Source organism: Schistosoma haematobium, chromosome 5, assembly GCF_000699445.3.
Source record: "Schistosoma haematobium chromosome 5, whole genome shotgun sequence".
Lineage (NCBI taxonomy): Eukaryota > Metazoa > Platyhelminthes > Trematoda > Strigeidida > Schistosomatidae > Schistosoma > Schistosoma haematobium.
Window position 1 is genome coordinate 11,292,950 of NC_067200.1, and position 25,924 is coordinate 11,318,873.

The window sequence follows — 25,924 nt, forward strand, 5'->3', positions numbered from 1 at the left end:
TTCAGTTATTTCCTTTACGCATTACTTGACACTGGCGCTAATTTATGAGGTTTAATATCTGGTTTATCAGTAGGTATATGCTTTATAAAACACATGAAATTCACCATAAGATGTCTACAAGTTGCTCTTATATTGAAAATGTTCACAGGTTGGACGATGCGGTCTCACTGTCTGACAAGTCGTTTTGATTGATATGTTTATTCATAAAATTTCGGGTAATATTGACGGTCGCTATTATCCTGCAAAGTAGTATAATATCGTCTCAATAGTTAATCAGGTGTTTTGTTTTATCTGATTTCATAGAGTTTGTTACACATTAGCGGCTTGATGCTCAAGGACATTCGGCCCATCTGATGATTTGGGCGTGTATCTTTAGTTCACATTCTGAAGTCATCTTCTCAACCTAGTATACAAGGTCTGTCAACATGAAAGTGATTGTTAAACGATTTTATGTGAGTGTTACAGCTCACCTTTCACCTTATTATTTTACTTTCAGTGTCTTGTCAAATACACCTGTCGGTTCGCGTACAACTGTTAATTCATTCTAATACTAACCAACTGTCATAAAGTTCCTTTGTTTATTGGTTCTAAATCAGTCTGTCATCAATGTCAGAATCGATTTTTGAGGATTTATCTGCCCAAGTCAGGGTTCCTGGTGATGGAGAAAAAGTTTTCAAGGATGAATGTCCTTTTTCGTTTGAGACACCTGAGACAGAAAAAGGAATATACATATGCATGCGACACTTCGTTGCAATTGGCTCTAAGATCCTTAGGCTTTACTATGAGAAGACTGGCTGTCGTGCTTTCCTAAGATACAAGATCGAAAAGCAATTCAAAGATAAGGGTATGTTTTTAATCTTTTGGTATTTCACTTACACCTTATTTCAAGATACAAAGTAAAAATCGTAATCTCAAGTTTTTGGGTGCAAGTATATGACCGCCTATCACAATTAGATCGTTTTCTCTAAAATTCCTGATTTTATAAAGTCATTTGTACTGTATTTCTCAGGGTAGTTTACACAGTGAACGTTGTTGCTTATTTATTTGTTGGATTGTTCCACATTACCCATGCCTTAGCTGTTTTGAGGCTTGGGAGAGGAATTTTGTTATGCTAACGATCGTCATTCAAAGAACCGTTGGTCTTTCATTATCCGGATTATATTATACTATCTCTATTTTTTCTTTTCATCCCTATGGTTACTTACTGCGCTTTTTCATTTTGCATCTATTTTAACTTTAGCTTATAGTAACTAACAATATGGCCTCTGAAAAATATTTGCTTCTAACTTTAATATCCTTGAAACGCATTTGAATTTATTATCAATTTTTCGGGGCTTCTGATTAATTTGTAGACTACCTTAATCTTCTGTTTATAATCACTCCCTGAAATCCTTCACAATCCTTTAAAAAACTATTAGCCAATTTTTTCAGACTAACGTATTATCTTTATCTCTCGAAAACCAATGTGGGTAAAACTAAGACGTCGTAGTCCTAAATAACTTTATTCCGATCAACCTCAAGGCGCAAATTTATCGAGGTAACATTGTGTGCTAGTTGTATCAGCACTAATGATTTTACTGAATATTTAATTTATGTGCTATAATTTTAAGCAGTTTATTTGCCTTTAACTCGATCATTCTTTTGTGTAGCTAATTTGAATGTATTTCTGTCGAAGATGATTAGAAATTGTTGCGAAGACTACTCATCTACATATCCGTTTTACTGCATAATTAATTATCAGTAACAGTCGTCTCTTGTAGCTAACGATACGTATACTACATCCACACACCCTTGCACAATAATTATGAAATTGTTTCCTATTGCATCTTTTAGACTCCAGTACCTTTATTTCTTGATTCCCTCACTATATCAGAGTGATTAGTGAGAATTGAGATTTTCAGTAACATTTTAGGTTGTTTGCCCTTCTTATAGTCAGTATCGCTTGATATCACTTATTTGGAAATTATGTCACAGGAAAATGTAATCTAATGAGTTGCATCATCTTTGGTTTACGTGTCTAGATAAGAGGAAGGTTGATTACGAATATAGTGGTCTTGAGTGCTGTTAAAGGTATGAGGGAGGGTATCACTTCTCGGTTGCCCACACCGTAGAAGGGTTTTTCTGGAGGCACCTGATAAGGAAATTAGAATAGAGGTAGTCTTAGAGACCTGAGAGCGTGACCATTGTGCTCAAGAGACAACTGCTCGAGGCCGTTTACACGACCTTTCTGTGAGTAATTTTCATGTCCGCTCCATACTTATTGAGACCTTGCCGCCGGAGACGGATATCCGTGGGATGGTTCGAGGTGTGTATTTTTAGGGTCGACCATTTCTAACCCCACCCTTCCTTGTGGGAAGGCAGCATCACTGTTATGCTGGTTGTCTGAAGGAAACACCTTACTGCTGTCACACATCTGTACAGTCAGCAGTACGATTTCCCCTTCAGACCTTGGGTTTGCTGCTTTTAGTCTTACCGTACTTCAATCGACCTATCTTGCATGGTAGAACCTTGATAAACGATTGTTCCAGCCAGTATAGCTCTATTGGATCATCACGATAGGTAAGCCCGACCGCCACGTCGAGGTAACAGCAACGGTTGGGACATGGCTCAGAATCGATCGCAATCGCGTAGGTGTATACACTCTCTGTCTTCCTTTAAACTAAGAGATTAAAATAGATTCATATGCTTCATTCTACAAACTAATTCTTCCTTCCTGTACTATGTCCTTATATGCAATCTTTTATATATTACCATCATTGAATTAACTACTTCTATGAATCCGGTGTTCGTCTTGCTGTGCTAATGAAGTGTGGCAACTTGGACCGATGCATACATGTACCTGTTCTTATGTCGTAGCTGACTTATTGACTGTCTAGATAAGAAACTTTTTTTGTGGTTATGTAGGTGCTAGTGCTCAAGAACGCCCAACAAAACTCGCTATTGGAGTTTCTGGAGGTTTTGACTTTCCCCAAGATATGTATACAGTCACTGAACATTGGTCTCTAGTGCGTCTCCCGCAAGGCGATTCATTTGATATCCCGAATCCAGAACCCGGACAAGGACAATCTGATATATCTCATCTAGAGATTTTGGAACTTCCTAAACACCTAGCTATTTCAATCGCATCAATTCAACGTGCTGAGTCAGTATTACTGGCAGAAGAACGAGCTAATTCACTTAAAGCTTGGGAAGATGATAATATTTGTTTTATTTCGTCGTATGCAATGAATTTAGCACAAATAAATAATTCTGTTCGAATTCCCCCGTCGTAGGTTAACATTACTTATTCTGCTAGTTTATATATTGTTTTTAAATAAACAAATCGTCTTGCATCACTCTTTCATCAACTTGGATTACGAATTATATTCCTATATGCATTCACTGCGTCCAGTATATTTATGGAACACTATCATCCTCTACCCTTCAACCGTTAACAGGATACATAGTTTTATTTTTATTTATTTATTTATTTGAACACAAATATTGGTACGAGGGGCACCAAATATATATGCGCCACACAAAACAATGAGAACAGGAAGAGAAAAAAAGGTAAGGAGCGCATAAAAAAGGATAATAACGATCACAGATTAGTGTAAGGTAGTGTAATAATAATAATAATAATAATGGGAGAAACGGAAAGGTACAACCAGAAGAATTTTTTCAGTTGAGGAAGATACAACCACAGCCGGATCGCCACTGGCTTCTATTCTGAGCCATATGTGATAACGTCTCTAGCCACTGTGTTGCATCATCTCTCGGACCCCATTCAGGGAGTCGTGAAGGACCAACACAAGACAGTCCTTTGCAGCTTTCTTTCATACCACGACACCGTGTTATACAGTGACCACCTCTCCGCTTTTTCCAACCAGTCCCAGAGTCGGCAAATTATGCGTGACGTGGAATTCGCTGGGACGACATTCGTAGAACATGTCCAAGCCACCGAAGTCGATGTTTCAAGATGGTGACACCAATTGCATTATCGTCTCTGTGCCCGAACACACGATGCCGAACCTCTGCATTACTAACATGGTGTTGCCACTGGATGTCAGCAATCCTTCGGAGACAACGATGATCGAACACAGAGTCTTCTAACGTCCTCAACTCGGAGAGGCCAGGTTTCACAAGCATAGAGCAAAACTGCTCTCACCGACGCGTTGTAGATCCGACCTTTTAAGGCCAGACTAACATCACGAAGGCGCCAAAGATCGCCCAGATTGGCATAAGCCGCTCTGGCTTTCACTATACGTGCATTGATCTCATCACTCACACCCCCACCAGCACTTATGCAGCTACCCAGATACACGAACTTCTCGACTACTTCTATCTGCTCACCATCCAGGGTGAATACAGGATTAGAAACCTGCCAGTCTTGTAGAAGTACTTTGCACTTCGAAAGTGCAAAGCACATACCATACCTACGGACACTGATTGCCAACTGATTAAGTGCGGATTGCATGCCTTGGGCATTATCGCACAGTAAGACAATATCATCCGCATACTCAAGGTCGAGAAGTCTTTCTCCAGGCAACAGATCCGCACCGCCATTACTTACATCCATCAGAGCTGTTTCCAGAATGTCATCGATGGCAAAGTTGAAAAGGAATGGTGAGATTGGGCAACCCTGCCTAACCCCACTGCTCGAATGGAACAATGGAGAGAGATGGTTGTATGCCCTCACCCTGCCTGAAGTGTTTGTATATAGGGCTTTTAGGATGTTAATAAACTTCTCAGGCACACCCTTCTTCAATAAACAATCCCAGAGAACAGTCCTATCCAACGAATCGAAGGCAGCCCTGATGTCAATTAGCACTACGATTGTTGGCCTTTGATAAGTATGGCGGTGTTCTAACATTTAGCGGAGGGTGAAGATATGATCAATACATCATCGACTGGAACGAAAACTAGCCAGCCCTATCTGTTGTCCGATCTTCATTAATGTGCGAACGTTGAAGGCAGCCAGTTTGGATGGTGCACGTGGTTTCAGAGAAACTGCTTCAGTATTCATATTTGGTGGTAGCACACAATTTTCAACCAGTTAGTGACTCGAAAACGTTTAGATAGAACCGATTTTCCACCATAGGCGAGCTGCTGTATAAATCGAAAAGTAATGATACACAGAGTGGGAATAAGAGAGAGTGAATAAGTGACGTAGTGAATAATAATAATATATGAATAATAATGTGAATCGTTTAACTGTTAATCGAAGCAAGAATAGTATTTTCCATAAGTATCGTCATTTCATTCTATTTGTGTGTGTGCTGTGATACTGCCTGGGTGCCCAGACCGAAGCAGGTGGTTTTCTAAAGGGGTCACACCCCGAGCCTTTGACCTGAAGGTCTGACCCACAATGCAGTGGAGTTTCGTTTGGAGATGCAGTCCCATGGTAACCGGTAACCAACAATTGGTTCGTACGCCATTTGTCGCTTTTCGTCCTCTCATTTCCGTAAACAGTACCCCTGGTGTGAGAAGGCAGTGAGTAGGACTTTCCTGGCAGGGGCTGTATACGCGTGGCCGTGTGAGAGAAATTCGAGAGGGAGGGCGGGCCCTCTCATCTCTCGACCATACCAGGGCATTCGGGGACGGATACATTGTAGTATGCCTAAATTACTGTATGTGACTTACTGTTCTCTTTCCGAGAGTTTTCTGTATATAGTATTTTGTGAAGTGTCTTATGAGGTGCCTCTGTTAAGTTTATATCTTAAGGTTTTGTTAAATGCACTTCAGTTAAGGGATCGTACTACTTTCAATCAAGCTTTTTTTAAGCCTTCAAATTTTGCTACACATTTTGTTGTAACAGAATATTAAAAAAACTGGTCATATTCGTTGGCGCTCAGCAAAATTCATTCTCCAGTGATGCCACTTGGGCAGGGGCTATTCTGTATGACTGAAGACTATTTCGGTCAACTAAGGAAACAATAGGATAAAATAACTGTCTTATGAAACTGAAAACCTAACATAAAAATACGTTCGGTTAAATTACCAGAATTCATGTTATTTCCTTTCAACTTGTCTTGATACCAACTGAATACAAAATTGATCTCACAAGGTGAATCACATAAAATACTGTATGACATGTTTCTGAGTTGAATAAAAGATGAAAATTTTCCATTTATCAAAAACCCTAATAAAATTGCACGTTTAATTTTATTTCTCATCGAGATTTGTATAGCAAATTACTTGGATTAATTTGTAAATAATTTTTTAGTGGATGGAAATGTTACAAATGTGATTTGAGAGATAATCTGTGGATGAATCTTACTGACGGAACCATACTTTGTGGTCGAAAATTTTGGGATGGGTCTGGAGGAAATAATCACGCTTTGGAACATTATGAAAAGACCAAGTATCCGCTAGCTGTCAAACTTGGAACTATAACTCCCAAGGTACTATAATAACTTTTAAATGCATCAGCATATATCACACATTCGGGTGATGTGAGTCTTTAATAACAGCAGTTTTATGTAGTCCCTTAATCCATTACGTACAGTATTTATACATACCCTAAAGTTTCATATAAAGGGTTTTATTTGTGTCATTCGTTTGTTAGTTCTGCTGGAGTAACACATCTAAATGTTTTATTCATAAACCCCACTTGTTAATCAACAATATCAAACCGTTCAGTTTTAATCGCTATATCAACTACTTAACTGCTTAGTGGTTAACATGGAAATATAGAATGCATACTTTTTCACTAATAAATCTTCGTTTCAATACTTCTATATCGCTCCCGGTCTGTTATTTTTCTGGTGTCATCAGTTGGTTTACTGGCTCAACAAGACGAAATAGTGTACAGTATTGTAGGACTTATCCGTTAGATCGATGAGCATCAACCAGCGAAACTTTGATCTGCTCTGTTCTTTGAAATACGTTCTTTCATCGTATCAATCAGTCAATCATAATCCATTGACTAGATAGTGATCACAATATCCCCAAAAATATTGTCATTGTCTAACGGATGGAAAATAAAGTTTTCAGATATTTTTGTCTTTGCATGATTTCTTGTCTATATTTTATGTGCAAACAGACCTCTAAAGCAGTCTGTATTGATATACATAAAGGATATCACGAAGTCATTTGATCCTCATTGGAATCGTCACGACAATACATTAATACATAGCTAGCGTCAAACTATACCGGAAATACAACACACTGTCTTTTATTCCTTGTAACTGGAAAAAATGCACGTTAAGAAACGGTTACGGACTGTTGTTTGCTTTCTAGCTTAAATAGTCATATAATCATTCGTTTCGTGATTGAGGTATGCTACACATATTTCTCCCACAATTTCTACATTTTAAAGGGTGGAGAAGTATTTTCATATCCTGAGGATTCAATGGTAACCGACCCGAAATTAGCAGAACATCTTGCTCACTTCGGTATTGATGTAATGCTTATGCAAAAAACCGATAAAACGATGGCCGAGTTAGAAGTGGATGCAAATGAGAGACTTGGAGAGTGGCTAACATTGCAGGAATCAAACCGTACACTTGAAGCACGTTATGGTCCAGGTATGACTGGACTTAGAAATCTCGGTAATACTTGTTACATGAATGCTGTGTTACAGGTTAGTCAGTAATGCTATGTGTAAAAACTATAATTTTCCCATAGTTATTCCTATGAATTTGTAATACAACTCAATAACTAAGTTCAGGTTTATTTTATTGGTGGGACAATGATTCTACCCAGTTGTTTGAATTAAAATAGGTGGATCGAAGTTAGAATTTACGAATCACTGAATAAAAGTCGCTTTTCTCAACCATTACGCCAGTATTCTATAATAATATCAAAGTGCTTGTCAAACAAATGGTCATTGATTTTGCATTTTAGTTGTTCATTAAAGAGATTTTTATGCCATTCATGTATATTTAGTTGTGTATGATACTCGAGACTGTAACTACAGATAGCTTTTTGCTCTGATGTCAGTTGTTGCACAATTAGAGATAGTGTTCCTAAATAACTCTCAGTGGTTTGATTAGTTCCAAGTAATTAATGTCATTCATGATTTTCACTTCATTTACATCGTCATAATCATATACTTTTTGAAAAAACATATCACCTACGTGTACTGATTCATTTGATCTTTTATCCCGACATTTAGGTTTGTCTGTCCATCTGATACTTGTAGGACACTAAACAAATGATTGTCCCCTTTGTATTACTTGTCATTACCCCAATATAATATAATTAATCGCACTATTGATACTATCACATGATTCGGCTGTTCGTTTTGTTTTACTTTACGGCTGCGAAACATGGCCATTAAGAGTTGAAGATACTCGTAAGCTACTAGTATTTGACCACAGATACCTTAGAAATATTGCTTTCACCTGCTGTGATCACCGGGTAAGTAATAGTGAGGTTAGACGCAGGGCATTAGGGAACGATGGTAAATCAGTTAATGAAGTTGTGAATCTTCATCGACTTAGACGGTTGGGTCACGTGTTGCGTATGCCTGAAACCGTTTAGCACGACGCGCAATGCTAACCGGTGTTGGGGATGGTTAGAAGAAAGTTAGGGGCGGCCAAACCAAAATGTAGCATCAGTCCTTGAAGTTGCCAAATTTTGGTCTGAGTCATGTTGGTAGATGCAGACTACTTGGTTGGGGTCATCGTGACTATCGTAACCAGTGGTTGGAGACAGTTGGTGACATGGCTCAGAATCGATCACGATGGCATCGATGTATACACCCTCTGTCTTCCTTTAAACTAAGAGATTAAAATCGCTTCATATCTTTCTTTCTATGAACTAATTCTTTCTTCCTGTACTATACCCTATATGCAATCTTTCTTTTATATATTACTACCATTGAGTTAACTGTCTCTATGAATCCGGTGTTCATCTTACTGTGCTAATACGGTATGGTAACTTGGACCGATGCATATATGTGCCTGGTTCTACGTTGTCGCTGACTGACTGAAATGATTCTTAACACCGACTTTATTTACTTCTTTTTGTTTGGTATTTTATCCGTTGGGTAGTCGATCTGAAATTCCGAACAAATTTGTAAGTATTTCGTCATCTTTCAAAAACACACATTTGGACAGTAGGACCCTAAGTTTATTGATCTTATCAGTTGTCACTTGTCAGTAATTGTTCTATTGACTGATCATTGATTAGTTACCACTATAAAACTTATGTACTACCCAACCGGGTTTTCTTCAATTTCTTTGGATTTTGAGGTGGCGTTTTTATCATGGGACTTTTCCAAATGTTCTTTGACGATGTATTTGGTGCACCTGATAGGCTTTAGACTTAGTGATAATGTAATTGTATCATTTACTCTATTTTGAAGCTTAGCTTAGTGGTTTATATTGTTTCCTGATAATTCATTAACTATTCCTATTCAGTTTTTTGAAATTAGCAAACTTTATGATATACAATATTGACCTGTAAAAACCACCAGTAATTACTAGTCAGTTTGAAGTGATTCAGATTTTATACATCAGTTCTACTTGTTTGACATCGAGTTACTCATTATTAAACTTAACTTTACTCAACATAAAAGATTTAAGTTGTCTCAGTCAATTCTATTGTAACCAGCTTCACCGAAATGTTTATCATCCTTACATCAAATTAGGAATATTTTTCTTCTAAAACTCATAAAATGAAGAGCGAGGGAGAGGAGCAGGACATGATAGATTAATCCTTGGTATTTTTAAGAATAGTGGCCCAGTTTTAGCATTCAGATTATCTGTGATCTTGGCTAGGATTTGTGAACTAGACTTAATCCCGTCGACTGGACATAATCACTAATCATCCCGGTCTGTAAGGAAGGACAAAATTCCTTTCGTGGTAATCACAGAGGAATCAGTTTAATTAACATTATGTCTGAAATATTAATACATTGGCATCTAACTAGGGCTCGTAAAGAGCAAACTCGAGAAAACCTGACTGGTTTCAAACCTTGACGTAGATATACAGACTAAATATTCACCACTTGGAAGATTTCGGAACATATACATACTTTTCGACGTTCGAAAATAATCGTACTTCCTGACTTTAAGGCGGCGTCTGACCCTTGATCACAAGGTTCCATGTCTGTGTATATCATTAAAAAGCGTCCCAAGAAAGCACATTTACCTTATACAGTGTCTCTACTCGAACACTACTGGTCGATTTGGGGCTTATGGCGAACTGTTGTTGGAATTGATTAATTCAATTGACGTTCGTCAGGGTTTTCTGCTTTCCCCATTCTTACATATCTTGTCATAGACATGCTTTAAAATAACACTCATCGTTTGACTTTTCAAGGGTTGACCTTCCTGGAGATCCTTTTGTTAACGTAGAATATACAAATGAAATAGCTCTGTTTGGTAGACTGAAAAAAACTAGTCCTCTGACCACCTTAAGCAAAAATGCAAAGATGTTTCGGATGAGATTCTCTCCTTCCAAATATTGCTTCAGAATTGGCTTTTATCGGTGCATGAACAAATCTGGGTTGGGAGTTAGGCACTAGACAAGGATGAGAAACAGAATTGTAAGGTACTAAATATTTACCAACTAAAGTGGTTGGGACATGTGCTACACACGTCCAACCACCGCATGCCTCGACGGATTATGTTCTCTGGTGCTGAAAGAAACACAGCGACGGACAAACCTAGACATCCTATCAGTCCATGAAGTCATTGACAATAGGTGTAGATTACCTGATTCGGGTCCGCGTGATTGGCATAACTAATGGTTAGAAATTTTACATGACATTGCTTGAAATTGTTTGCGATGTTGCAGGTGCATCCATTCTTTGTCTGTCTCTAAATTCTGAGTTCCTAACTTTCTCACAATGTTTTGGTTCTTATTTCCCTAATTTAGATTTTCTTCTCGAGTCGTATCTTCGATGCCTAATGTTTTCTACTACCCCTAATACTGTTACTATTTCCACTATTCTGAGGCTTGATCGAACAATTTCATCTATCTGTGCTAATGGTGTGTGTGAACTTGACCTGGTGTACATACTTACGATGTTCTGCTGTGGTACTGACCAACTGAAATTGATAAAGTCAAAATTCTCCGATCACAGTTTGTATGTGGGAAAGAGTAAAAGAGAGAAGTAGTTCTTAAGTTTATATAACCTGTTTAGTACGGTGATTGCTTCGTGTTATATATTTTTTGATTAAGTATTTGTATCAGTAGTCACTGTCTCATATATTGACTATATTTTCCATTTGATTTTAACATCAGGTTCTGTTTTCAATCTCACAATTTCGTTCATATTATGCCTATCAATTGCCAGTTTGGTGTGAGGAAGCATTGGATCAATTCACTTCTGAAGATCATCCACTTCTACCAGTAGATCATATTGGTCTACAATTTTCGAAATTAGGACATGGTCTCTGTTCAGGTGTTCATTCATGGTTAGTTCCAAATAATCTTAGTCATACTACTACAGGTGGCCCTGTACCTATTCTCCCGGGTGAGTTTGGTCAGTTTATAATTAAGATTACTGTCATGTTTAACAGTCATTTCTGGTATGTTAATGAGATACCTATTATACTTTATCCCTCAAATATCCTTGTACGTTCAAGAGTAGGTAGAGTCTGCACTCCCTCGCGAAATGCTCTTGTATGGCTACACATAAATAGCCACAACCAGAAAAGTCCCACTCACTGCCTTATCACAGCGGTGCTTTTTTAATGAAATTGAAAGAACCAAAAGCGAATGTCCGGTGCTTAAATCGGGTTGGTGGGTGCAGAGGATCCACCTAAAGGAGCCGGAAATCTTTGATTTCAAAACGATAATGCATATGGACTCCAGGATCCTGAGTGAACAAATGATATCTGAACCTATCACTGGTCACCGGCTACCATGGGACTGCATCTCCTAACTTTTCTCCACTACCTTGTGGGTTAGACTTTCATGTGAAGAGCTCGGGTTGTGGTCCTCTAAAAACCACCTGCTTCGGTTCAGACACCCGGACAATATCCCTGCTATCACATAGTACACCGCCTTAATCAGATATGTGCGCTCTATTCCTTTCAATGATTCTGTTTCATTACCACTTTGAAAACGTCTGGTAGAGAAATATTTACTGTGTAGACGTTTTTTATGGTATTTATTTTACATTGGTTGTTTAATACATTGTGATTGAGTGCGCATAGATGAATTATCATCGAATCTGTTGTGATCTTCAGTGAAATCTTGTATTAATTATTTGTTATCTGATAAGTAAGTCAGTCATTATATTATAATATCATGATATACATAGTCTGTTCATTGATTACATAAACCGATAACATACAAGGTTTGTCTTACAACATTTAAGGTACACCAACTCTGCTTTGTTCCATCTCCGTTTCCATTGTTTAAAACGTTTCTAGAAGTCCTCAAATGTCAAGCTCTTCAGATATTTTCCCGCTTCATGTTATACTAGCATCGAATCACGGATGTTCTATGTTTCTCTCAATTCTATCGAGTGTCGTCCTAGACTTGCACCACGTACACAGTCTTCATAAGCATAATTGAAACACTTGCTTGGGTCAAAAAGAGTCGTTTAATTCATTTTACCTTCTCCACCAGTGATTATCAATCCTTCGCCAATTTTCTTGAGAGTTTACTTAAGTTTCATATCGTGCATTGATAGTCAAACATTGTTATTGACTCACGAGGTAAAGGCTCGTGTATTTGGCTTTGAGCCACACTGTCAAGTGTTAGAGGTAGTAATGCTATCTGACTGTCCTAATTGAAGTAGGCGAAGCTGGGTTTGAACCTGTGGCTTAGTAGCTAAAAGTCGGATGTCTTTGTTACTGAACCACCGATCCACACGTATATTAATTGAATATTGTCATTTATATTTAGTCGGTTAATTGTTAATACTAGCTTATGAAATTTATTCGGTTGAAATCGAGAGTCGATTATTTAAATAGATTATATGTCTAATTACTCCATCTATTACAGCGATTTCATTAGTCAATAGTTGTTATTCCTCTTATTCACTTTTTGGGAGGTAATAGACTTTCGGCTTATGATAATTTTTATTTAACGAATTATTTTCATACATTGAAAATGAAACATGCACAGGTATACGTCCAATTTTGTTTCGTCGATTAATGGGCGCGCATAATTCCACATTTGCCACAAGACAGCAACAAGATGCTTGCGAATTTTTAATCTATCTATTAGATTTATTAGAACAGAAAGCTAATAGACAAGAACACGGAAAAGTACACCCAAGTAATGTGATGCGTTTTGGTGTGGAAGAACGTCTTCAATGTGGTTTGACAAATAAGGTAAGTTGATGGTTGCTCCACCTATATATGCGTTTGTCTCGCTTTTGATAGACTTACCAAGTAGTGGCTCAGTATTGAAGGTATTCAACTTCCAGCCCACTAAGTTACAGATCTAAACGCTCTTCAAGCTACTTTGTTTTGAGCAATCAGGTAGCATCGGTAACATTTATACTTAGAGTGGGGTTTAAGGACAAGTTAACGAATGTTTACCTGGTTACTGAGTTATTTGTACTACATTGGACAATATGAAACTACCTGAAGTTATAATGTTTATTTATCAGACTTTGATCTAGTCCGTTGAGCTGTATATTACCAGTGATGTACTGTTTATCTCATTTTGCAGAAATTGTTTCCACACATCCGCACTGATTTGCTTGTCAAGAAAGATTTGTATTTGATAACTTACTAACTGTTAGTCAATTGGCCATTGCTTTAAGCTTACTCAATGTAATTGTCATAGACACGAAACAGTCTATTTTTCGTCGTTTCACAATGTCGAATTACATGGCGAAAAATTGGTCACAGTGGCCCAAATGCGGCCATTTCTCTATCTTTCCTATTTATTGTGAGCTCAATATCATTTTCCTAACTTAACATTCTGCAACCGAATTTGTTCTTTTCAAAGTGCATATCTCATGTGAGACAAGTTAAACCGCCAGGTCTTACATTGATAATAACCGACTCTTTCCAATAATTTTGAGAAAGGTTAAAGTTCAATTATTTTAGAGGGAACATTATTAACTGACAATGTTGTTGGTATAGGATTTATATTAATTTTTTTTAAATGTTTCATACCTACTATAATGCAAAAGTGTATAGGCCAATAACATATTTCAACAAGACTATTTACTGAACTTCGTATTAAATCATAAGGTCATGTTATTATTGAATCAATTAGACTAGTGGCCAGCCACTGTAGCCTAATCAAAAGTACTTGCTCAGTGCTGTGTGATATATAATACAAAGTGCAATAAACTGTACTCTTTACATAAACGATCTCTGTGATTTTGTTTTAATTGCCACATTTCTCACTCTCTCCCAACACCACACACTTCACAACAACAGGTCTCGTATAAAACTGATCATGAATGGATTCTTTCAGTTCCAGTTCCAATGGAAGCGGTAACAAATCAAAAAGCATTAGACAATTATGAAAAACGACGTGTTGACGCTGAGTTAAATGGTATACATTTATCACCCGAAGAGGTTGTACGACCAATTATTCCTATGGAAGTAAGCAATAAAACGTATAAATAGTATAATTGATATTTATTCACTTGTAGTTATTACTTTATATGTATTTTCCTTACTATAATTCTACCACATTTATTATTTGCACAGTAGCTTATGTTTTCCTGAGTTATACAGAATAGTAGTAATCAGTCAACGAATGTAAACAAGGTGATTGTAAGTGCTGTTAGAGGTATGAGAGTGGTTGTCGATTTCTGATTTCCCACAATAAAATGATATTTCTTCCTAAGGTAAAGAGAACTCGTTTAGTAACGGTTTATATGACTGAATAGCCTGACTACAGGACTCAAAGAACACTTACTTGAAACCGATCATTTTGTCAGTAGTTTCTGATAAGTTATCTCCATACTTTTAAGACCCTATCTCTGATAACAAAAATACGTTAGTCGACTTTCTCTAATCCTCCCCTTCCGTAGTGAGAAGGAAGCATGTGTGCAAATTTTAATTGTCTGAAAAAAACACCATCCTGCCATCACGCTTTACTGCGGTCAGCTATAAAATGTGTCCCTCAAATCTTAAGTTTGTTGCTTTTAATTTCTCTACTTTCCAACCAACCTATACGGTGTCGTATAATTCATAGGAATGAATATTCAAACCAGTATATGTAGGCCTGACCTCTACGTCAAGTTAATAGCCACATTCGGGAATTATTTAATAAGATCCCAAGTTATTTGTAGCTACACAACCAGTCAATTTGCAGCAATTAATGTGAATTATAATCTACGAATGAAGTTGAAAATTCACGTCTATAACTAATTTAATTTTGTTTTAAAATAAATAGAAAAAGTAACAATTCGTTAGTCAAACAAATCATTCGAGATATTACATAATTGTTAAATCACTTCTGTTTACAACTTCTATTACCAACTAATGTTTCTATTGCTTTCCAGTTCTAGCCAACATGGTTATCATTTTCTCATATAATTTTGATCAACTACCATTCAATATCATACCCTGATATGATTTCCAAGCTTTAATTAAGGTATATTTTTAGTGTACACCTGCTCGAATCAAAGTATTGTATCTCAAAGTACAAGCAATCACTGACGCGTGTATAGTTGAATAACTAAGTAATTAATAGTTAAGACATGCGTAACACATGTTCACCGACTATCTTGATATTGAGTGCTGATTAGTGTTAAAGTAAATTGATCTAGTAGCAACTACATTATTTTACTGCATGAGGATGTCCAGATTACCTTATCAGGACTCAACGGATAATCATGTTCATTAATAATTCTGTTATCGATTAATAAAAATTTGTTAGTAACAATTGGTGAGTAAAATAACGTCTCCCTACCATTATTATTACTATTATTATTATTTTTCATTAATAATATTTCTAGGCTTGCCTGTCGGCTTGGGCTGAAACAGAACAAATTAATGATTTTAAAACACCAGCAAGTCAACCTCCAGGTGCCAAAACATTCGCTTTACGTTCTAATCGTTTAACAAATTTTCCAAACTATTTATGTATACAAGTTGGACGATTTACTGTTGGTACAGATTGGCTTCCGAAAAAATTGGACGTAGACATCGAATTAAAATCATCTGTTGGAAATCATGGTAATACAGAATGGTTTATTGATTTAAATGGTTTACGTGCACCGAATGGTAGTAGACCATTGCCTGGTGAACAATTAATGCCAACTGGAGATGAAATCAAATGTGAGTTTAACGCACAGATTATTTCACTTGTGTGTTTTAATAAATTAAACCTGTACATTTCCAGTCGGCTTCGGATTCGACCCTTCAACTCTATCTAACTTGATAGTTTAAATAATCAGTTACTTGTGTGTATTACAATGAGTCTATGTTATCTACACCTGCTATTTTTGAAGAGATTACGATATCACATAACCTGCAAGGCGGTACGAGGTCAGCAACAAAATAACAGGACAAGCTAAACTATTCCAATGCACCCCAGCCCTGCTAACTAGAGGAAGAAGACCAGATTCAACTGAGGGAAATGTATATTCCACAAGCAGCCAGAACCATGAACAAACAAGCACACAACTCAAGCGTATATAAACAGTATCCTTGGGAAAAGTCACAGAATAGCGTGTTAAAATAAGAAAAAGAACCAATAACATTTAGGTCCTTCCAGGCGGGAAATACGAACTAAAGGTCGGGACTGGCGCTTTTATTATCCTCTTAAAATATATTAGATAATTATGTTTAATAATATTACTTCGATAATTTTGCCTTTGCTAAGCTAAATATTTGTGCGTGTACATTATACTGCTTATACTTCTGAATTATGATAATGAAATCGGTGATATACATTTTTCGTTATGTTATCAGGATATCGGTTCTTGTGAGTAGTTTAACCTAAAAATATGTGAACGTATTTCCCATGATATCTGAGAAATTTTTTTTTAGAATATTTATCAAAGTCCACTCATTCATTAACCTCTTAGTTTTCTCACTTTTTCAATCTTAGATGGCCAGGAGGATAAAATCCTCCAGAAACAGAACACCAGGATTTTAGTATTGTTTAATGTATGTGTGTACGTTTGTGTGGTTGATACTTCTCAGTTACACTAGCATCATGAAAAGAAATCCCTCTTTGAAGGAATTGAGGAAGAAGACGGATGAGTATCAAAGGCTTAGTCAACATTGTAATATAGCTTCAGGAGTCAAGAAGAGAAATTGATTCGGAGATGCTACAACGATTTCGTTTTTTAAAGTATTTTAGCTCTATCGACTTTTTAAACTCTAACATCTGATATTCGTGGATCGAACAATAAGTCATGTTAGTTTGTTTATTCGATCTTATCTGTCTCATTCTTTTCGGTTTCGAAAAGGCAGCATCGCCAGAGATGTTGGTTTTCCTTCAAAATTTTCGTTAACGTCACATCCCAGTACAACTGATTGTACAGCATTTCACTAGGATTTTAAATTTTTCGTTTTTACCTATTCATCATCTAACCAAGCTTTCTCGAACAATAGGTCAATGAGTATGTTTTGTTGTCAATACATACATTAATTGTATTATTAATTCAAAGAAATTCTTCCTTGTTCTTTCCAAACATTATCATATAGCTGAACAAATGAAAACTGATGATGATGATGTACAACCGGATGTAACAATTATCAATGATCTGTTAGTTATGGGTTTCACTTTGGAAGCAGCACAGAAAGCTTGTAAATTTACACAAAATACTAGTGTAGAAAATGCTACCAATTGGTTAATGGAACATTTAGACGATCCAGATTTAAACGATCCGTTGTCACCGCCCAGTGGTTGTCAGCAACAAAATAAACAGAAACAACCGGTAGCTGGGCCCGTCACTTCTATAAATATTGACGAAAACGCAGTTGAAATGATGTTGGCTATGGGATTCAGTAGACAACAGGTTGGTGAAAGTATATTCCTAATTTGATAAAATAATGAGTTAATGATCGATAGTGTTAAGAAGAATATTTAGTAAATTACTCAATAATATTTTTTAACCTAACTTGTTTCAGTCATTTTATTGTCATTTGAAAACTTGAACTAGTGTTTAATGTTTTTAGTAGTAGTATAAAGCTTCAATATACCGTCCTTCTGGTTAACTGTTTGCTGAAGTATTTGACTAGCATCTCTTTAGATTACAGGCTCAAATCTCTATTCACCTATTTCAATTGATACAATTAAGTAGTATCACTAGCCGTCAGACAAAAGGTCGGAGTCCAATCCAAGTACATAAATGTATGTTTAGTTTGTAATTGTTATTTTTGTATCATTATAAACACGTTATGTCTCTAACACTGTATTTTGTTATACGATACTCTCTCAGACAGGTATGTAGTGTCCTTTTTATTGCGTTATATGTATGCATAACAGCTAACTCGTTTTTTGTGATTACATGTGACTGTTACCTCATTACCGGCTGAATATCGAAGTTTTATATCCGGATTTATCCACCTCACCAGTCGAACTGCCATATCTGCTTAAAACATTATACTTAACTTTACAATCACTGTTTTTGTGGTTCCACCACTTATGAACAATCCTTCAACATCACCTGTAATTAAATGTTAAGATCTTGTGTAGAAAGAGTACTAAAAGCATCAAAGGATTTTTGGATGCTTGGCACTCAGATTAATCAGCAATCAACAAACACACTGAAATTGATGCAGTCTATCAACCAGTCAGAAAAATAATAGACGAATATAGAATCAAGAATCATACCAAAGAGGAGATACAATCAAACTAAAGAGGCAGATAATAGCAGGTTGAAGATCAACAATAACCAGTCAAGATCAAGGTCTACAGGACAAGTTATGAGTAATTTGTGGAGAAATTCGAGCACCTCAATTCTACCTGTTGTTTTTGCTGATGATGCTCTTCAGAAGAACAATGAAAGTTCCACAACTGAACCACCCAACTCCGCGAACAAAACTACATCTGAATCACCTGTAATCATTTACTTGCATTCTACACATGCCTTCAATTTTTTTATGCCCCCATGATCACATATATTGTTCAGTATAATATTTGAATCTGTTTCAAGTAGATAAATACCTCTTCTGGACATAAGTTAATATAAGTTGGTAAACTTCAATCACAGATTATTCAGTTCTATAGTATTACAACTTTTCAATAAATATAATTTCATAATTGAAATGAGGTTCATAAATTAGAAACCAGTATTTTATATACTAATCCATTCATGATTCAATATTATCAGTAGATAGACACTGGACAATTTTTAACTTTAAAAGATCTCTCTTTAGAATTCATCAACAGTAAATGTAATCTTACCAACTTTTAAAAATTGAATACATTAAATAGTCCAGTCCATACTTTTGATGAAATAGGTTGTTAATCAATGTACACTTTTATGTTCCTTATCAAAATAGTATTCAACTTTAAAATGTATTGTGCTAAACAAATGTCCTGGTACAGCCGAGGTTAGGGAGAGTCTACTCTCCCACTCTAAATTCTCTTGTATGGCTACACACAAATAGCCACAACCAGAAAAGTCCCACTCACTGCCTTATCACAGCGGTGCTTTTTTAGTGAAATTGAAAGAACCAAAAGCGAATGTCCGGTGCTTAAACCGGGTTGGTGGGTGCAGAGGATCCACCTAAAGGAGCCGGAAATCTTTGATTTCAAAACGATAATGCATATGGACTCCAGGATCCTGAGTGGACAAATGATATCTGAACCTATCACTGGTCACCGGCTACCATGGGACTGCATCTCCTAACTTTTCTTCACTACCTTGTGGGTTAGACTTTCATGTGAAGAGCTCGGGTTGTGGTCCTCTAAAAACCACCTGCTTTGGTTTAGACACCCGGACAGTGTCTCAGTCCTCGCACAAATTGAAACATTTGTGAGATGCATATATATTTGGTACTAATATTTATGTGTTTAAATAAAATGTTTCGTTTCTGTTTTTGTTTTGTTGAACGCACTGTCAGTTTTTATCTTTCTCAAACAGTGTCTATACACGTAAATATCACATGAGCATGAGTATTATAGACCACATGATATGTTTTTGTTCTTTTTTTCTTTTCTTAAAATTGTCTATCGACGTAAATATTGATGAAATAAGAGAGAGATAGAGCTAGCGAAATTGTGAATACTTCATCCAATAATCCACTGGTATGAATTAATCATTCTTCAGACTAACAAAATATAAACCACACACACTCTTGATGGTAATTAGTGAGTGGACTAAAAATAATAAAATAACATTAACTGATCAGAAATGTAATTGAGTACGGTAGTAATAGTTTAGAATTTAACGGAAAATAAGTAATCACATCAATGAGAAGCATTTGACTATACTTTGACACAATTTATTTAGTGGGAAAACATGTTGACTGTAACAAATTTTGATTTCCAATTTGTAAGACAACATCAAGAAGAAGTAACATAAGCTGATTGCTTATTTATTGTCTTACAATATCAGGCCAACCATAACCGCTAACATAAGACGCGGCTTCGACCAAGTTACTATAACACATTAACGTAGAAAAAAAAGAATGATGAAACGACTGACACAAGTAATCGATATGTTGTAGTAGCAATGATAATGAGAAAAACTAAACATACTGAGAATATGGTTTAAAAAGATAAAATGAAAAGATCTGTATGAAGGAATATTGAAATTTATGATGTATACGAAAATAAACAGTAGATGCACATCTTTATCATTATGATCTATTCTGAGTCATGTTATCCGACATCTTCAATCAATGATTGTCGTTATCAAACCGACGTCAATCAGTTTTACTTTATCAACATGCCTCAGATCACTAGTTAATGAGTTCATGAGCGACTATCAATAACTGGAATATATCACAACATCATGTGTAATCCACACATATTTATTGTAGTTGTAGTTGGCCCCCAAATGCCATGGTATGGCCGAGAGTGGGGTGGGTTAGCCCTCCCTCTCGAAATACTCTCACACGGCCACGCGTATACAGCCTCTGCCAGGGAAGTCCTACTCACTGCCTTCTCACACCAGGGGTACTGTTTACGAAAATGAGAGGATGAAAAGCGAATGTCCGGAGCTTTAACCGGATTCCAAACCAATGGTGCACATGGTCTCCAGTATCCTGAGGGAACGAATGGCGTATAAACCAATCGTTGGTCACCGGCTACCATGGGGTTGCATCTCCTCACGATGCTCCACTGCATTGTGGATCAGACCTTCAGGTCAAAGGCTCGGGGTGTGACCCCCTTAGAAAACCACCTGCTTCGTTCTGGACACCCGGGCAGTATCACAGCCCGCACACACACAAATATGGTGTGGCGCATATATATTTGGTGCCCTCTTGTACCATTATTTATGTGTTGAAATAAATAAAAGGTTACTTTCACCCTCACAACAATAATGGAATCCAGAGGATATATATATATGCACATCTTTTGATGTTTATCGACTGTTTGAAATTGTTCCATTGATCATAATATAAATCAATAATATGTATTAAAAAAAACTTGTTTCTAAACTAATTAATAAGCGAATAGTGAAATCAGCTGATTGTAAGTATATTGAACTGCAACAGAGAAAACAATCTTTTGCGTAATCAATTGAACATACACACAGTTTTCATATTAATTAGTTAACTTGAAGTATTGACAAAAATATTGACCAGTGGATTTTTTTGTTGACCAAGAAACCGGTTCAGCAACAAATATATATGAATGAATGTGATTTGGTTTAGCCCACCCAATTAGCACTCCTTTATTTTTAGTCTTCTCATCCAGAAGAGTAGCCTATTAGGAATTCGCATACATAATGTTTGCGTGTATCATTCTCGAACACTGCACATCATAACACTTGTCTGCACATTAGATAGATGCTTTTGGTTCTAATGTTTTCTCTGAGCTAAATTGTTAAGTGTTTCAGTGTCGTAAGGGATGACAGACACATTAATTATCACATGGTTCATGTAGAAGGGTGTTCTTCAGTTAGTCAGTCATAAAGTAGAACCTGACACGTATGTACTCCAGGTCAAGTTCACACACACCATTAGCACAGATAGATGAAATTGTTCAACCAAGCCTCAGAATAGTGGAGATAGTAACAGTATTAGGGGTAGTAGAAAACATTAGGCATCGAAGATACGATTCGAGAAGAAAATCTAAATTAGGAAAATAAGAACCAAAACATTGTGAGGAAGTTAGGAACTCAGAATTTAGAGACAGACAAAGAATGGATGCACCTGCAACATCGCAAACAATTTCAAGCAATGTCATGTAAAATTTCTAACCATTAGTTATGCCAATCACGCGGACCCGAATCAGGTAATCTACACCTATTGTCAATGACTTCATGGACTGATAGGATGTCTAGGTTTGTCCGTCGCTGTGTTTCTTTCAGCACCAGAGAACATAATCCGTCGAGGCATGCGGTGGTTGGACGTGTGTAATACATGTCCTAACCAGCTTAATCCATAAGAGTTGAATTGATTTGTTTTAATGAACTTATTTGTGGTTGGTTAGCTCCGTACATTTCCCTTACATGCGTCATCAGAACACATAGATTCAGTACTTACACTTTTTCATAGAGTAGGTGTTGGTGATTTGTTGCGTAGGAAAACAGTGGGAACTTTGAAATGAACTCATTCAGCTCAAGGAAAACAGAATTAATGTGTATAATGATTTGGTAACATTGGCCAATCTATTTGCACTATGATAATTGGAAGTGAATGATGAATATGCTTTGATCGTTTAATACGCATCTGATCTAGAATCTTTGGTGTATCGAATTACCTATCGAGTGATGTAAGCTTATATGCAGTGCGGTATATTAGTTCTGTAGGGATTACATATGCATTTTGTTGATAAAGTACCAACTAACATTCAAATCATAATAATCTTTTTTTACACCGACGTTTTAGAGTGTAGTAGCGACTACCTAAGGAAACTAGAGCTTATGAAGGATGTACATATTTGACTTGTACACTTCATATTTGGTATATTTTTCGTTAGATTCTTTGGTTAAAATGTTTCCTCTCAATCTTTATTTTTATTCCAGTCAATCATCGCATTACAACACAAAAATGGTAATTTGGAACAAGCTGCTGACTGGGCATTGAGTAATCCAGATGAATTAGAAACTTTATTACTTCAATCTGAAATAGCTATGACTAATAAATCTTCCACTGATGCTGGGAATAATTCAAATCAGACATCTTCATCAGGTCCACCGTTATCAGATGGTAGTTCAAAGTATGAATTATTCGCTTTTATTAGTCACATGGGAAAATCGACCAATGTAAGAAAATTAATTACGTTCAAATGTGTATACTTACAAAATGATGTTTCGTTTGTTTAAAATCCCTTAGTTTGTGTTTGATTTTTCTCGAACTTGTATTATAGTAAGTTGTGTGTTAATCTTTATAGTTTGTAGTCCACATAACTCAACATATGTATAAACTAACAAGTTTCTCTTGTAGTAACTAACTAATCCTGTAGCTAAATTGTTTTCATCGCTTCTCAAAATGGCAACACAGATCCCTCAGTAGTGCCATCTTAAACTGTGAAGTTAGTTAACGTAGGTTTAAATTCCACGGTGTGTATTCAGGACGTAGCCTAGGTTAACGACTCCCTGCAGACCACTTATTCTAAAAAAAAGTGGAAATTAGCATTTTGTTGATGAGCTAGTGAATCTTCATCGATCGAGATGTTCAGGTCATATATTACACATATTCAAACCCTGCTTACCTCACCGGAGGTCATTTTTCCCTGGTAAACGAGTAGGGGAAGCTAAATGTAAACATGGCATCAGTCCATAAAGTGATTGCTTGTTTTATTGAGCCATGTTGGTAGGTACAGTCTACCAGGTTGATGTCATTGTAATTATCACTATCAGTTGTCCAGAATTGGTCGCATTAGGTTAGATTTATTCTCTCTTTGTCTCCCAGTAACTCTTGACTTTTAAAATTAATTTATACCAATTTATTCCTGAAATCATATTATCGGTGCTTAATATCCACTAAAGTGTCATGTATGTCTACTTCTGTGAGATTTATCTCGTTGTACTAAAGCTATGTAACTACTGGCACCGATACATGTTTGTACCAGATTCTACTTTTCTTATAACTAATTGGCTGATCTCGCTTCAAAGCAATGGTTACTGTCCACATTTATTTGTATGGATTAGTAAAGTAAAGAGACTCTTCTCATGAACACAAGTTTGCTCTTTTTTAGTCAATTTATGCAGAAACTGTGTATTCAAATACTTGTTGGAAAAAAAATTCACTCGACGGGTATTATGTGAACTATATATATATATATCCCAGAAAAATTGTCATTAATATACTAAATATGATTGAGCGACCTAGCTATCTTTGAAATATGGTTAATATCTGGCAAAAGAGTATACATCGTTAATAAACTATATTGTTGACTTGAACTAACAAAGTTTTATTTAGTCTGTTATTATTATGAGGTATTCAAATTTATACATATAACATACACATCTTCACTTTTTTTGTTTCTTTTGTTTTGCACAGGATGGTCATTATGTCGCTCATATTAAACGATCGTTTCTAGCTAAATGTATTCCTCACGAACCGCCAGTATATCATATCGGCTCACCAATTTGTGGCGGTTCCGATCAAGAATGGATTATATTCAATGATGAGAAAGTGGCAAAAAGTGAATGCCCACCACATCGTCATGCTTATTTATATTTCTTTCGAAGATTAGATGCTGCTGATCAATCTGATTAACTGTAATTGTGTATGTGTGTGTCACCGAGTGGTGTGGTCATTTAAACAGCTTAGTGTTAAACAATGATAGATTTATTGTTTTATTTTCTCTTTCATTGTCTCCACCTATCTTCCATTCTTATTTTAAACTGCACCCCAGAAATTCATTAAGTTGTACACATTATAAATTTAGAAAACCTACTCTTGTGTGTATGTGTGTGTGTGTACATGTAGAAACGATAAATCGCTGTTGGTTTTCTCTTTTTCCTTCATGTTAGTAAAGTACAATAAATAATTCAAAAGTACAACTTTTTAGTTTTCTGCATTCTCTAATTACATTTATACGTTCATTTATTATTATTATCTCTCATCTTCTAAATAAGTCTTGAGTTTATGTATCGTAAAAAAACAATACAAACACTAAGCCAGATATATATGGATATAAATAATGAATATATTTTCAATCAAATTAAACTTGGTAACAAAAAGGAAAGTATATAACATAGAGACAGACACACACACTCACGCACACGCACACACACAAACATATACAAATACTACCTCTTTTCGGTTTATAAATTCCATACATGAACGAATAAATTATGTTGTTTTTTTCATTTAATAATTATTTTAAAAGAGAAAACACAATGAATGAAACAATTTACATCATAGAAAATGTGGTAATCTATCTCTATTTAATAAATAAAAATGTATTATCCGTGTTTTGATCAATTTTGTTTTCAATTCTATATGACTTACTCGTTGTTAATGACTATAATGTTATATAATCTTGAAAAAGATATCATAAATAATAAAAGTAAACGTGTTTTTTTTAAAGTAATACAGTTTTGTTTTGTTTTTTAATACTTTGTTTAATGCTTGATTGATTTGTGTCCATGTATTGTTACTTTGATTACTATTATTGTGTGTCTTATGATCATTTAGATTAGAATCCTAAAGTAATTAATACAATTAAACGATTAGATTATGTTATTGTGAAATCTTAGTGAAAATACTGAATAGATCAGTATCAATTAATACAGACAATCAATAGTTGATTAATCTCTAAGAGGTAATCAATGTCGTATTTTTTTTTAAATCCTATCAACTAAGTTGAAATTTGGACACTAATTTAAATGATATAAATAAATGTATGCATAGAAAAGTCCTGCTTCACCTATCTAGGCTTCGTGATAATTGGTACTCTTCCATAAGATATACTTGAAATCTCGAGGGAATTAATACCATCTGTGAAATTCACTCATTTTGGGATGTGATTATTGGAC

General features: G+C 35.9%; 1 protein-coding gene across 1 annotated transcript; it reads left to right on the forward strand.

Moving 5' to 3' along the window:
• The first annotated feature begins 325 nt into the window (after window positions 1-325).
• On the forward strand, window positions 326-25,472 carry USP13 (Ubiquitin carboxyl-terminal hydrolase 13). The gene is made up of 12 exons (XM_051217477.1): window positions 326-452; window positions 497-844; window positions 2,905-3,268; window positions 6,206-6,383; window positions 7,301-7,564; window positions 11,179-11,410; window positions 13,015-13,223; window positions 14,289-14,456; window positions 15,821-16,142; window positions 17,520-17,833; window positions 22,961-23,200; window positions 24,441-25,472. The coding sequence occupies exons 2-12, from the start codon at window positions 607-609 to the stop codon at window positions 24,657-24,659; spliced, it is 2,748 nt and encodes a 915-aa protein (XP_051064889.1). The 5' UTR covers window positions 326-452; window positions 497-606; the 3' UTR covers window positions 24,660-25,472.
• The last annotated feature ends 452 nt before the right edge of the window (window positions 25,473-25,924 follow it).